General features: G+C 54.8%; 1 protein-coding gene across 3 annotated transcripts in view; it reads left to right on the top strand.

Moving 5' to 3' along the window:
* The window catches only part of CCDC186 (coiled-coil domain containing 186), a 95,830-nt gene extending 89,329 nt beyond the window's left edge, over positions 1-6,501 (top strand). For all 3 annotated transcript variants that reach the window (XM_066601479.1, XM_066601480.1, XM_066601478.1), the window contains one exon: positions 76-6,501. In XM_066601479.1, the coding sequence (XP_066457576.1) occupies positions 76-150 (75 nt within the window). In that variant the 3' untranslated portion in view covers positions 151-6,501. The remainder of the gene's footprint in view (positions 1-75) is intronic.
* The last annotated feature ends 7,115 nt before the right edge of the window (positions 6,502-13,616 follow it).

Here is a 13,616-nt window from a genome sequence, read left to right as displayed (position 1 = left end):
CCCTTGCCTACCTCTTCACTCCAAGTCCGTCTCCGTGTTTTTGCCCCTTGGTGACATTCCTGTCTTTCCCCGCAGGAGAACCTGCAGACTCTCGGGACAGAGATTGAGCGTCTGATTCAGCAGAAGAACGCGGCGGAGCGCCGGATGTAGCCGCCGCAGACAACGCAGCCAGTGGGACTCCAGCCTTACGATGTTTTCTTCATTGGACTCTGTCAGCTACTTGTGCTGCACATGGGTGACCCGCTGAGTCTGGGGGGTCCATACTCCCCTCCCTCGGTGGGAGCGCCGGAAGCTGCAGTGCATTGAGCGCCAAGTAGACCATCCATTCTAAAAGTAGAACGGGCTACTTAGCGCGCCGCTCAGTGCAGCAGAACGATGAGGGAGGTAAGTACAACCCTTCCATCCCCGGACTCGGCGGGTCACCTGAAGCTAAACTCGCAGCGCTAGAAGTAGCCGACTGTCGCTAACTTATTGGGAGAAGCTTTTGCACTAAATACGAGTAGGACTGGCGAGAACGCTCCTGTGACTCCGCCCTCCACGCCACTTCCTTTCAGGTTACGCAAACCGTATTATTACTTGTCTCCTGCGAGTCCCAGGAGGCCGGAGAGCCCTGATCGCTCAACGCCCCACCCACGCTCCTAAGTGTTCTCCCTCATGGGCGGCGGCTCTCTGCCAGGTTAACAGGGGAATCCACACTTGGCGGGGGTCCTGGCTGGCAGCTGGCGGGGGTCCTGGCTGGCAGCTGGCGGCGGTCCTCGCTGGTAGCTAGCAGTCTTTGGGAAAGCTGGGTTGGCCACTCTATAGAATGCTACCATTTTAAATTATCAGTTGTTCTTTAGCAGCAGAGCACGTTCTGTTACTGTGTTGTAGTAGATGGGACCAGCAGTCCTATGTAACCCCACAGATAACATGTAGTCCTATGTAACCCCACAGATCAGACAGTGACAGCTCCCTGAGGACAGATAATGCAATAGATGTGCCCAACAGTCCTATGTAACCGCACAGATAATGTAGTAGATGTGACCGGCAGTCCTATGTAACCCCACAGATAACATGTAGTCCTATGTAACCCCACAGATCAGACAGTGACAGCTCCCTGAGGACAGATAATGCAATAGATGTGCCCAACAGTCCTATCTAACCCCACAGATAATGTAGTAGATGTGACTGGCAGTCCTATGTAACCCCACAGATAGTGTAGTAGATGTGACCGGCAGTCCTGTGTAACCCCACAGATAATGTAGTAGATGTGACCGGCAGTCCTATGTAACCCCAGCACAATGATTTATACCTCAGCTCTGCTGCATCTGGGTTAGTAATTCATATTGCCCTGACAGTGTGTCCCTCTGATAACTCCCACTGTCGCTGCCGTCAGACACCAGCTGCCTGTAATTGATGTCACTGTTTGGCTGCGGCAGGTAATTGATGGGACAGATGTGCGCAGCTACGTGAGCGTCCGCCTGCCGCCCGCGCTGTAACCGCATTACCCCCCGTGTGGCCTGCAGACTCGCCGGCACCAGCCTCCTCCGTCCCTTCAGGGGGATTTAACGTTCACCCCTTTCTCTGTGAAGATTTAATTATCTCTGTGTGAACGTGCGTCCTGCGCCGTTCGCCTTCTCGTTGCCCCCCCCATCACCGTTTTTGTGCGCGGCGGTACGGTACGCAGCACAACTTTAATCTTTTATCACAATTTTTGTGGGTTTTCTTTCCCTTTTCGTTCTGATTTGATATTTGAAGTGATTTTCTTGCGCCGCCCACCTGGTAGACCGCTGTGACATCACACCGTATCGCCGCCCCCGCTAACCCTTAGTGACATGTAATATCGCGCACACTGGGCCTCTGTGGGTCCGCACACAGCGGAAATGGTGCCGATCGTCAAAATCTGCATCAAAAATGGCATCCGTTCCGTTAGGGGGGATTTTGACTGCATTTGAGCTGCATATTCGGAGCTGATTGGAACCTGCGACGGCGTACTGAGCCCTCGCCACAGCCGGTAACCGTTGGCCCCTACAGCTGCATCAGCTGACCGCCTGTGGTGGGCTCAGTACTGCTTACCGGGTGAGGGATGTGCACTGCCGTGAGGGCTCGGTGTGGGGAGGCATGTGCGCTGCCGTGAGGGCTCGGTGTGGGGAGGCATGTGCGCTGCCGTGAGGGCTCGGTGTGGGGAGGCATGTGCGCTGCCGTGAGGGCTCGGTGTGGGGAGGGATGTGCGCTGCCGTGAGGGCTCGGTGCGGTGAGGGATGTGCGCTGCCGTGAGGGCTCGGTGTGGTGGGGGATGTGCGCTGCCGCGAGGGCTCGGTGTGGGGAGGCATGTGCGCTGCCGCGAGGGCTCGATGCGGTGAGGATTGTGCGCTGCCGCGAGGGCTCGATGCGGTGAGGATTGTGCGCTGCCGTGAGGGCTCGATGCGGTGAGGATTGTGCGCTGCCATGAGGGCTCGGTGTGGTGGGGGATGTGCGCTGCCGCGAGGGCTCGATGCGGTAAGGATTGTGCGCTGCCGTGAGGGCTCGGTGTGGTGAGGATTGTGCGCTGCCACGAGGGCTCGGTGTGGTGGGGGATGTGCGCTGCCGCGACGGCTCGGTGTGGGGAGGCATGTGCGTGGCACGAGGGCTCGGTGCGGTGAGGGATGTGCGCTGCCATGAGGGCTCGGTGCGGTGAGGGATGTGCGCTGCCGTGAGGGCTCGGTGCGGTGAGGGATGTGCGCTGCCGTGAGGGCTCGGTGCGGTGAGGGATGTGCGCTGCCGTGAGGGCTCGGTGCGGTGAGGGATGTGCGCTGCCGTGAGGGCTCGGTGCGGTGAGGGATGTGCGCTGCCGTGAGGGCTCGGTGTGGGGAGGGATGTGCGCTGCCGTGAGGGCTCGGTGCGGTGAGGGATGTGCGCTGCCGTGAGGGCTCGGTGCGGTGAGGGATGTGCGCTGCCGTGAGGGCTCGGTGCGGTGAGGGATGTGCGCTGCCGTGAGGGCTCGGTGCGGTGAGGGATGTGCGCTGCCGTGAGGGCTCGGTGCGGTGAGGGATGTGCGCTGCCGTGAGGGCTCGGTGCGGTGAGGGATGTGCGCTGCCGTGAGGGCTCGGTGCGGTGAGGGATGTGCGCTGCCGTGAGGGCTCGGTGTGGGGAGGATTGTGCGCTGCCGTGAGGGCTCGGTGCGGTGAGGGATGTGCGCTGCCGTGAGGGCTCGGTGCGGTGAGGGATGTGCGCTGCCGTGAGGGCTCGGTGCGGTGAGGGATGTGCGCTGCCATGAGGGCTCGATGCGGTGAGGGATGTGCGCTGCCGCGAGGGCTCGATGCGGTGAGGGATGTGCGCTGCCGCGAGGGCTCAATGCGGTGAGGGATGTGCGCTGCCGCGAGGGCTCGATGCGGTGAGGGATGTGCGCTGCCGCGAGGGCTCGATGCGGTGAGGGATGTGCGCTGCCGCGAGGGCTCGATGCGGTGAGGGATGTGCGCTGCCGCGAGGGCTCGATGCGGTGAGGGATGTGCGCTGCCGCGAGGGCTCGATGCGGTGAGGGATGTGCGCTCTCGTGAGGGCTCGGTGTGGGGAGGGATGTGCGCTGCCACGAGGGCTCGATGCGGTGAGGATTGTGCGCTGCCACGAGGGCTCGATGCGGTGAGGGATGTGCGCTGCCATGAGGGCTCGGTCTGGGGAGGGATGTGCGCTGCCACGAGGGCTCTGTGTGGGGAGGCATGTGCGCTGCCACGAGGGCTTGATGCGGTGAGGGATGTGCGCTGCCGTTAGGGCTCGATGCGGTGAGGGATGTGCGCTGCCGTGAGGGCTCGGTGCGGTGGGGGATGTGCGCTGCCGCGAGGGCTCGGTGCGGTGCGGATGTGCGCTGCCGCGAGGGCTCGGTGCGGTGGGGGATGTGCGCTGCCGCGAGGGCTCGGTGTGGTGCCATTGGCTGCGGATCCGCAGCTTAACCCCACTCAGCTCCACTGATATTTTTGATGCGTATTTTGCTGCAGATTCTCAGCATTTGCGCTGCGTGTGAACGCACCCCAAGACCGTCCTTGTTGTCCCCAGCAACCAATCACAGCGCAGCTTTCATCTACCTCCGCAATGTAAGAAGTAAAAGTGCGGCGGCATCGCTAGCAACGACCTGCTATTCCAATCCCCCCTACCGGACGCCATCTTTATTTCTTGCGTATCCCAGGGCCGTCCGCGTCGGGTTCATCTCCTCTCAGGTCGTAAATAACACGGCGGCAGATATTCAGTTATTTTGCTGCAGCGCCTCTTATGGCCAAACAATGCGCGTGGCGAGGCGTCGCGGTGCGGCCAAGAGCATTTAAGGGTTTTTGCCCAGGTTCGTGTGTTTCCGTCCGCAGGACGCTTTCCGCACGTGAAGGTAACTTCTTGTGTCACTTAATATATTTCCTGCATCAGTTGATTACAGGTTTCAAGATCTCTGCTTGCTGTCATTCAGTAGGAACCTTGGCTACAAACAAGTTCTGGTCATGTGACAGACACGTACACGGCGCGTTACCGCTCCAATCGCGGGACCGTAACAAGTCACGCGGCTGAGTCCATCACATGACCTGGTCCTTTAGACGCACAACATGACGTCCAGCGTGTCACGCGACGGGGCGTCTAATTACTAACGGGGCCACTCTGCAACCTGACAGAAGAGGGACGCAGCCGCCGCAAAAACACCTCTTGGATCTTTGCCGCAGGTTGCAAATCTCGCAACTTGCCGCATATTTGGCTGTTTTTTGGTCTTGCAACTTGCCTGAGACTCGATGTTGTGCAACCAAAGTGGCCGTGTAGCCTTATATCCAAGGTTCCCATTACATGACAGCAAGCAGAGATGTGGCCAAACGCCTAAGATCCAATGGAAAAGGTCTCTCAGGAGTAACTGTGCATCAGGAGGACGCTGAGCTCCTTGTACTGAAGGAAACCATAGGCATGGGGGGATTTGCATAGCCCCCTTTAGATGTCATGATTGTGGGTGTCCCCTATCCGGTAGTAGTCCAATATAGCTGCTCCTACAGCTCCTCAGGGGCGGGGCTGTTACCCAGCTTTCCCAGAATGGCTGATCTGAGATCAGTGGAGGACCTCCAGTGCAATGGGAGTAACAGCTTGCCAGAAGCGCCAGCCCAGGGGAGGGGCTGCAGCCGGGGCTCCTCCCACCATGCCTGCCGGCTGGGAGTTGTAGTGTTGCTGCACCGCCTGGAGACGCCGTCGCTATTTACTCCAAACACTAATTTATTCCAAAAATCCCTCCCCTCTTTGGTGTGAAATCTGAGCGCTCAATGCCAGACGTCTCCTCGTAAGTCAGCCGCCGCCGAGCGTACGGACAGCCTTCACTTGTGTGATTTCTCCGATGGTTCGCTCCTTTCCGCCGTTATTTATTTTTCTTCTTTTTAATGGAATTTTGTATAAAATGTTAATTAAATCCGTATTTTTCCATCCGCGCTCTTGTATATCGTGCTGTATCCGTGCCGACTGGCGCACTTGTGACTCTCAGGAGACTCCTCCCCTCTTCAGAGACCAGGATTAGAAAAACAATTAGAAAATAAGTAAAACAGCGCCACTCTTGTGCCGAGGCTGTGTCCGGTATTACTGCTCTGTTGAAGTAAATATGGGGGAGCTGCAATACCCCACACGACCTCTGAGACGGGGTTGGCGCCATTTGGAAGAAATCAGACATATTTTTTCTCATCCTGAACAGCCCCTTTAAGGATCGGCAACAGATCCGGCCCCTCGTTAATGGTGGTCGCTCTCCTGTAGCGGTCTATGATCCCATGACGCACTCCAGACTCGTGGATGTCGGAAGTCATGTGACCTCACGGATGTAAATTAAACACATTTATTTAATGAAGGGTTAACCCATGGTAAAAGGAGAAGCGGTCAGCTCCACTTAAAGGGGCGCTCCTGTAGATGAATGTATGCGGCAAGTACTGGGAGCCCCATGAAGAGAACCTAAACCCTCTGGGGACAAGTCTGCACAAGGCTGTTGGGCTCCTTTATAGTGGCCCCAGGTCTGTGACCAGTAAAATAACACGCAGTTCCCCTCTGGACTGAAGAGGGCGCTATATGCTTCCAGTTTACTCATTGACCAGTGGAGGGTGATCTCTGATTGGATTCTGTGCCTGCACTTTTCCAGTGAACTACTTTGAGGTGGGCGATGTCAGGAGGGTGATGCCTGGTGGGTGACCACTCATCCATCCTGGCGACTTCCAGAAGACTGTGAGCCAGGAGTGCCCACCTAATGACTTCTTAAAGGGACCAGTGTCCCAGCGCTGCACAGAATACTGAGGGATCAGGTTACCCCTGTCTTCCTAAGGTACAGCCCCCCATCCAATACAGGGGGTCCCGTACAATCATACAGGATGCGTCTGTCACATGATAGTCACTCCTTGTGTCTGTACATATATATATATATATGGCCCGCGGGCCTGGAATATAGCACTCCGATGGATATAATGTATATGATATAATATAATGTGTATATAACGTGTAAATTATTACTGGACCCCAATCTGTATATCTGTAATTATAAATAAACTGTACAGAGGAGGATACCGCCACATGTCCGTGTGATTATATGTGCTGCACACGTATGTACACAGTCCACCAGCAGAACAGTGAGTGCAGCTCTGGAGTATAATACAGGATGTAACTCAGGATCAGTACAGGATAAGTAATGTATGTACACAGTGACTCCACCAGCAGAATAGTGAGTGCAGCTCTGGAGTATAATACAGGATGTAACTCAGGAGCAGTACAGGATAAGTAATGTATATACACAGTGACTCCACCAGCAGAACAGTGAGTGCAGCTCTGGAGTATAATACAGGATGTAACTCAGGGTCAGTACAGGATAAGTATTGTATGTACACAGTGACTCCACCAGCAGAATAGTGAGTGCAGCTCTGGAGTATAATATAGGATGTAACTCAGGAGCAGTACAGGATAAGTAATGTATGTACATAGTGATTCCACCAGCAGAATAGTGAGTGCAGCTCTGGAGTATAATACAGGATGTAACTCAGGAGCAGTACAGGATAAGTAATGTATGTACACAGTGACTCCACCAGCAGAATAATGAGTGCAGCTCTGGGGTATAATACAGGATGTAACTCAGGATCAGTACAGGATAAGTAATGTATATACACAGTGACTCCACCAGCAGAATAGTGAGTGCAGCTCTGCAGTATAATACAGGATGTAACTCGGGATCAGTACAGGATAAGTAATGTATGTACACAGTGACTCCACCAGCAGAATAGTGAGTGCAGCTCTGGAGTATAATACATGATGTAACTCATGGTCAGTACAGGATAAGTAATGTATGTACACAGTGACTCCACCAGCAGAATAGTGAGTGCAGCTCTGGAGTATAATACATGACGCTGTATAATACATGATGTAACTCAGGATCAGTACAGGATAAGTATTGTATGTACACAGTGACTCCACCAGCAGAATAGTGAGTGCAGCTCTGGAGTATAATACAGGATAAGTAATGTATGTAGACAGTGACTCCACCAGCAGAATAGTGAGTGCAGCTCTGGGGTATAATACAGGATGTAACTCAGGATCAGTACAGGATAAGTAATGTATATACACAGTGACTCCACCAGCAGAATAGGGAGTGCAGCTCTGGGGTATAATACAGGATGTAACTCAGGAGCAGTACAGGATAAATAATGTATGTACACAGTGACTCCACCAGCAGAATAGTGAGTGCAGCTCTGGAGTATAATACAGGATGTGACTCAGGAGCAGTACAGGGTAAGAATCATATATGTGTACAGTGACTCCACCATCTGATTCTGTAACATGGTGGATACGGGTTTTTAGTGTTCTAGTGGATCCTGGAAGATACTCTGGTTGCTGATCTTTCTGACTTATTTGCTCTTTTCTTGACAAAAGTGTAATTATTACAGGAGGGAGGGTTACAGATTTGGCGTTTCGCTGGTAATAACGCCATTACTCATGTGAGGTGTAAACCCGGTCAGCGATTGGAGGCTGGATGAGAATTTGTTCTCTTCTCGTTCGTTCATTTCATGTGGGCATAAGAATGTCCTCGCTTGTTCGAATGACAAATCGCTCAGTGTAAAAGTACCCCAACCATGGGAGGAGCCAATGTGAAGGCCGGCGGTGACCGAGGGCCCCGGGTATGTGAGCTCCGCGCCTCCTGTATCATTTGTGTAGAATAGAAGGTTCTAGAACTTCCTAATAGATTGTATTTTAGTTCTTCACTGGTTTCAGGGTCTTTGCTTGCAGTCTGATGTGCAGCATTGTTTACATCCTAACCTGATCTCACAGCTGAGGGTTTGTTACAGTTGTATCTAGACAATCCTCTGGAATGTAAACATCCTGCGCTCCAAACCGATACCTGTTACCTGCGCTGATACATTGTAACCAACTCTCAGGATCGAGAGCGATCTGAGCTGCTGATGTTTCACTCACAGAGAACTTTTCCAAATTCTGCTGGTTTGTAAATGAAATACATTCTGTTCCCAAGGACAACCAGTAAATGTGTGCGTGCAGCTCTGGATGTGACTGGAGTATCAATAGCCGTACAGGAGGAGTAAAGAATGAGTGATGTTACTTGGCTTCATCTGTGGACGTAGCGGTGGAGATGTGAGGGCTGGATGCTATGATCTGCTGGTCTGCTTACTTGGATCCGGGTTGCAGCGCACATCGGGTCTGCATCACAACTATCCATGGGAGAGCGGTGGCCCCAGAAAATCAGAAGCTCTGAAGGCATTCTCCTCAATGAGGTGGAGCTGCAATACCAGATTTAACCATGGACAGGAGGGGCGCTACTGCTGGAAGAGAGCAGCCGTATGCATTTCGTCTTATGTAACCCTCCATGCATCTAGAACTGGATATAAGATTAGCCTCTCATTCAGCGAATGGTGACATCTACCCGCCAGACCCCGTTGTCAGCTCTACACCTGGTGACATCCCCCCCGCCAAACCCCGTTGTCAGCTCTACACCTAGTGACATCTCATCAACCGACTCTGTTGTCAGCTCTACACTTAGTGACATCCTCCACCAGACCCTGTTGTCAGCTCTACACCTAGTGACATCCCCCACCAGACCCCGTTGTCTGCTCTACACCTGGTGACATCCCCCACCAGACCCCGTTGTCTGCTCTACACCTGGTGACATCCCCCACCAGACCCCGTTGTCTGCTCTACACCTGGTGACATCCCACACCAGACCCCGTTGTCTGCTCTACACCTGGTGACATCCCCCACCAGACCCCGTTGTCTGCTCTACACCTGGTGACATCCCCCACCAGACCCCGTTGTCTGCTCTACACCTGGTGACATCCCCCACCAGACCCCGTTGTCTGCTCTACACCTGGTGACATCCCCCACCAGACCCCGTTGTCTGCTCTACACCTGGTGACATCCCACACCAGACCCCGTTGTCTGCTCTACACCTGGTGACATCCCCCACCAGACCCCGTTGTCTGCTCTACACCTGGTGACATCCCCCACCAGACCCCGTTGTCTGCTCTACACCTGGTGACATCCCCCACCAGACCCCGTTGTCTGCTCTACACCTGGTGACATCCCCCACCAGACCCCGTTGTCTGCTCTACACCTGGTGACATCCCCCACCAGACCCCGTTGTCTGCTCTACACCTGGTGACATCCCCCACCAGACCCCGTTGTCTGCTCTACACCTGGTGACATCCCCCACCAGACCCCGTTGTCTGCTCTACACCTGGTGACATCCCCCACCAGACCCCGTTGTCTGCTCTACACCTGGTGACATCCCCCACCAGACCCCGTTGTCTGCTCTACACCTGGTGACATCCCCCACCAGACCCCGTTGTCTGCTCTACACCTGGTGACATCCCCCGGCCAGACCCCATTGTCAGTGCTACACCTGGTGACATCCCCCCCCCCCCTTCCTCGCCAGCCCCCGTTGTCAGCTCTACACCTGGTGACATCCCTACCACCAGACCCCGTTGTCAGCTCTAGACCTGGTGACATTCCCCCACCAGACCCTGTTGTCAGCTCTACACCTGGTGACATCCCACCACCAGACCCCGTTGTCAGCTCTACACCTGGCGACATCCCACCACCAGACCCCGTTGTCTGCTCTACACCTGGTGATCTCCCCCACCAGAACCCGTTGTCTGCTCTACACCTGGTGATATCCCACCAACAGGCCCCATTGTCAGCTCTACACCTGGTGACATCCCCCCACCCGACCCCGTTGTCAGCTCTACACCTGGTGACATCCCCTCACCAGACCCCGTTGTCAGCTCTACACCTGGTGACATCCCCTCACCAGACCCCTTTGTCAGCTCTACACCTGGTGACATCTCCTCACCAGACCCCGTTGTCAGCTCTACACCTGGTGACATCCCACCACCAGACCCCGTTGTCAGCTGTACACCTGGTGACATCCCCTCACCAGACCCCGTTGTCAGCTCTACACCTGGTGACATCCCCTCACCAGACCCCGTTGTCAGCTCTACACCTGGTGACATCCCCTCACCAGACCCCGTTGTCAGCTCTACACCTGGTGACATCCCCCCCCACCAGACCCCGTTGTCAGCTCTACACATGGTGACATCCCTACCCGCAGACGCCGTTGTCAGCTCTGGACCTGGTGACATCCCTACCCCCAGACCCAGTTGTCAGCTCTAGACCTGTTGACATCCCCCCACCAGACTCTGTTGTCAGCTCTACACCTGGTGACATCCCGCCACCAGACCCCATTGTCTGCTCTACACCTGGTGACATCCCCCCACCAGACCCCGTTGTCTGCTCTACACCTCGTGATATCCCCTACCAGACCCCATTGTCTGCTCTACAGCCGGTGATCTCCCCCACCAGACCCCATTGTCAGCTCTACACCTGGTGACATCCCCTCACCAGACCCCTTTGTCAGCTCTACACCTCGTGACATTTCCTCACCAGACCCCGTTGTCAGCTCTACACCTGGTGACATCCCACCACCAGACCCTGTTGTCAGCTGTACACCTGGTGACATCCCACCACCAGACCCTGTTGTCAGCTGTACACCTGGTGACATCCCCTCACCAGACCCCGTTGTCAGCTCTACACCTGGTGACATCCCCCCACCAGACCCCGCTGTCGGCTCTACACCTGGTGACATCCCCCCCACCAGACCCCGTTGTCGGCTCTACACCTGGTGACATCCCCCCCACCAGACCCCGTTGTCAGCTCTACACATGGTGACATCCCTACCCGCAGACGCCGTTGTCAGCTCTAGACCTGGTGACATCCCTACCCCCAGACCCAGTTGTCAGCTCTAGACCTGTTGACATCCCCCCCACCAGACTCTGTTGTCGGCTCTACACCTGGTGACATCCCGCCACCAGACCCCATTGTCAGCTCTACACCTGGTGACATCCCCCCACCAGACCCCGTTGTCTGCTCTACACCTCGTGACATCCCACCACCAGACCCCGTTGTCTGCTCTACACCTCGTGATATCCCCTACCAGACCCCATTGTCTGCTCTACAGCCGGTGATATCCCCCACCAGACCCCATTGTCAGCTCTACACCTGGCGACATCCCACCACCAGACCCCGTTGTCTGCTCTACACCTCGTGATATCCCCTACCAGACCCCATTGTCTGCTCTACAGCTGGTGATATCCCCCACCAGACCCCGTTGTCAGCTCTACACCTGGTGACATCCCCACCACCAGAGCCCGTTGTTAGCTCTACACCTGGTGACATCCCTCCACCAGACCCCATTGTCAGCGCAACACCTGGTGACATCCCCCCGCCAGACCCCGTTGTCAGCTCTACACCTGGTGACATCCCACCACCAGACCCCCTTGTCAGCTCTACACCGGGGGGCATCTGATGGTTTTTATACTGGGATCTCCTGTGTAATCCTCTCCTTTATACCTAATACTCACACATCACCTGACGGCGCCAGACTCCTGGAGGGGGGGTCAATACCTTTGACAACATAGTGGACATAATTCTCTTAAAGGCCCAGTGCTGTTCTTCATCTCCTGCTTCAGACCGTATTGCAGGAGGCTCTGTGTATCTCCCTGGTTACTTGGTTGGAGACCTTTGTAACAGTCTATAGCGCACCTATATGTTATGTGTAGGAGATGACCCCCACTTTCATGCAGGGTTGTTGTATGTCACATCTTCAAGGTTAACTGACCATGTAAATTGCGCACACGGAGCGCGGACCGCCATGAGAGGAAGTAACAGCTGCTTAAAATATCTTGGGAAAATCATCAGGATCAGCTCCGCGCAGCGACACATTCCAGGCATTGCTGCGGCACATGACACCGGTGACCGCATCTATCGTACTCCAGAACAAAACACGCAACATGCAGCTCCACCCCTGACCACACGGTGGCGGCATCACTGTCTGTAATCATATGAAGAGCATAGGAAAAAACTGCTTAAATAATAACTTCCTAATCCCTATCAGCGCTGCAGGTGCGGTCAGATGAGGCGGTAAACGTAATTGCCACTCTACTCATTAATTGGTCAATCGGGTGCTGGAGCTGCTGCATCTTGATTTACCTGCGTATCCAACTTATGGATTAGTTCTTCCACACCATTACGGAACACGTGGCTCTGGCTTTCCTGCTGCCTGCAGTCTATAGGGGGAGGAGCTCTGACTACTTGCCTGCAGTCTGTAGGGGGAGGAGCAGTTACTACTTTCCTTCTGCCTGCAGTCTGTAGGGGGAGGAGCTGTGACTACTTTCCTGCTGCCTACAGTCAGTAGGGGGAGGAGCTGTGACTACTTTCCTGCTGCCTAGAGTCTATAGGGGAAGGAGCTGTGACTACTTTCCTGCTGCCTGCAGTCTGTAGGGGGAGGAGCTGTGGATACTTTCCTGCTACCTGCAGTCTATAGGGGGAGGAGCTGTGACTACTTTCCTGCTGCCTGCAGTCTGTAGGGGGAGGAGCTGTGACTACTTTCCTGCTGCCTGCAGTCTGTAGGGGGAGGAGCTGTGACTATTTTCTTGCTGACTGCAGTCAGTTTGGGGAGGAGCTGTGACTACTTTCTTGCTGACTGCAGTCAGTTTGGGGAGGAGCTGTGACTACTTTCTTGCTGCCTGCAGTCTGTAGGGGGAGGAGTTGTTACGACTTTCATGCAGACTATAATCACTAGTCAATAGAGTAGTCATTAGAGCAGGTGATCGACCCACATAGCTTTAAGCATATATTTACGACCAGACATCCACCAGTCCTACTGGGATTCTGGTGTGGAGGGACATAACGGACGCTGCTGGACCCCTCTAATTTACTCTACGTACACTTACAGCTCGTGGAACCAGTGGTAGCGCCATTTCTCCCACGTGTTCCAGGAGCCGTTTTTCAATATTAAAACCCCAGGCAGAATGTTGCTTTTGACACTGTGAGCAGCCGGCGTGGTGCAGATCCTGGCCTGCAGCGTCCCGGACCTCTCTTGGTGTTGCAATTTCAATGTTGAGAGGCATGTGTGCATATATGATGTACTGTAGACTGCTGCCCCCTGAGGTCCTGTAGACTGCTGCCCCCTGAGGTCCTGTAGACTGCTGCCCCCTGAGGTCCTGTAGACTGCTGCCCCCTGAGGTCCTGTAGACTGCTGCCCCCTGAGGTTCTGTAGACTTCTGCCCCCTGAGGTCCTGTAGACTGCTGCCCCCTGAGGTCCTGTAGACTGCTGCCCCCTG

Source organism: Eleutherodactylus coqui, chromosome 4 (assembly GCF_035609145.1).
Source record: "Eleutherodactylus coqui strain aEleCoq1 chromosome 4, aEleCoq1.hap1, whole genome shotgun sequence".
Classification (NCBI taxonomy): Eukaryota; Metazoa; Chordata; class Amphibia; order Anura; family Eleutherodactylidae; genus Eleutherodactylus; species Eleutherodactylus coqui.
This window is presented reverse-complemented; position numbering and strand designations above follow the sequence as displayed.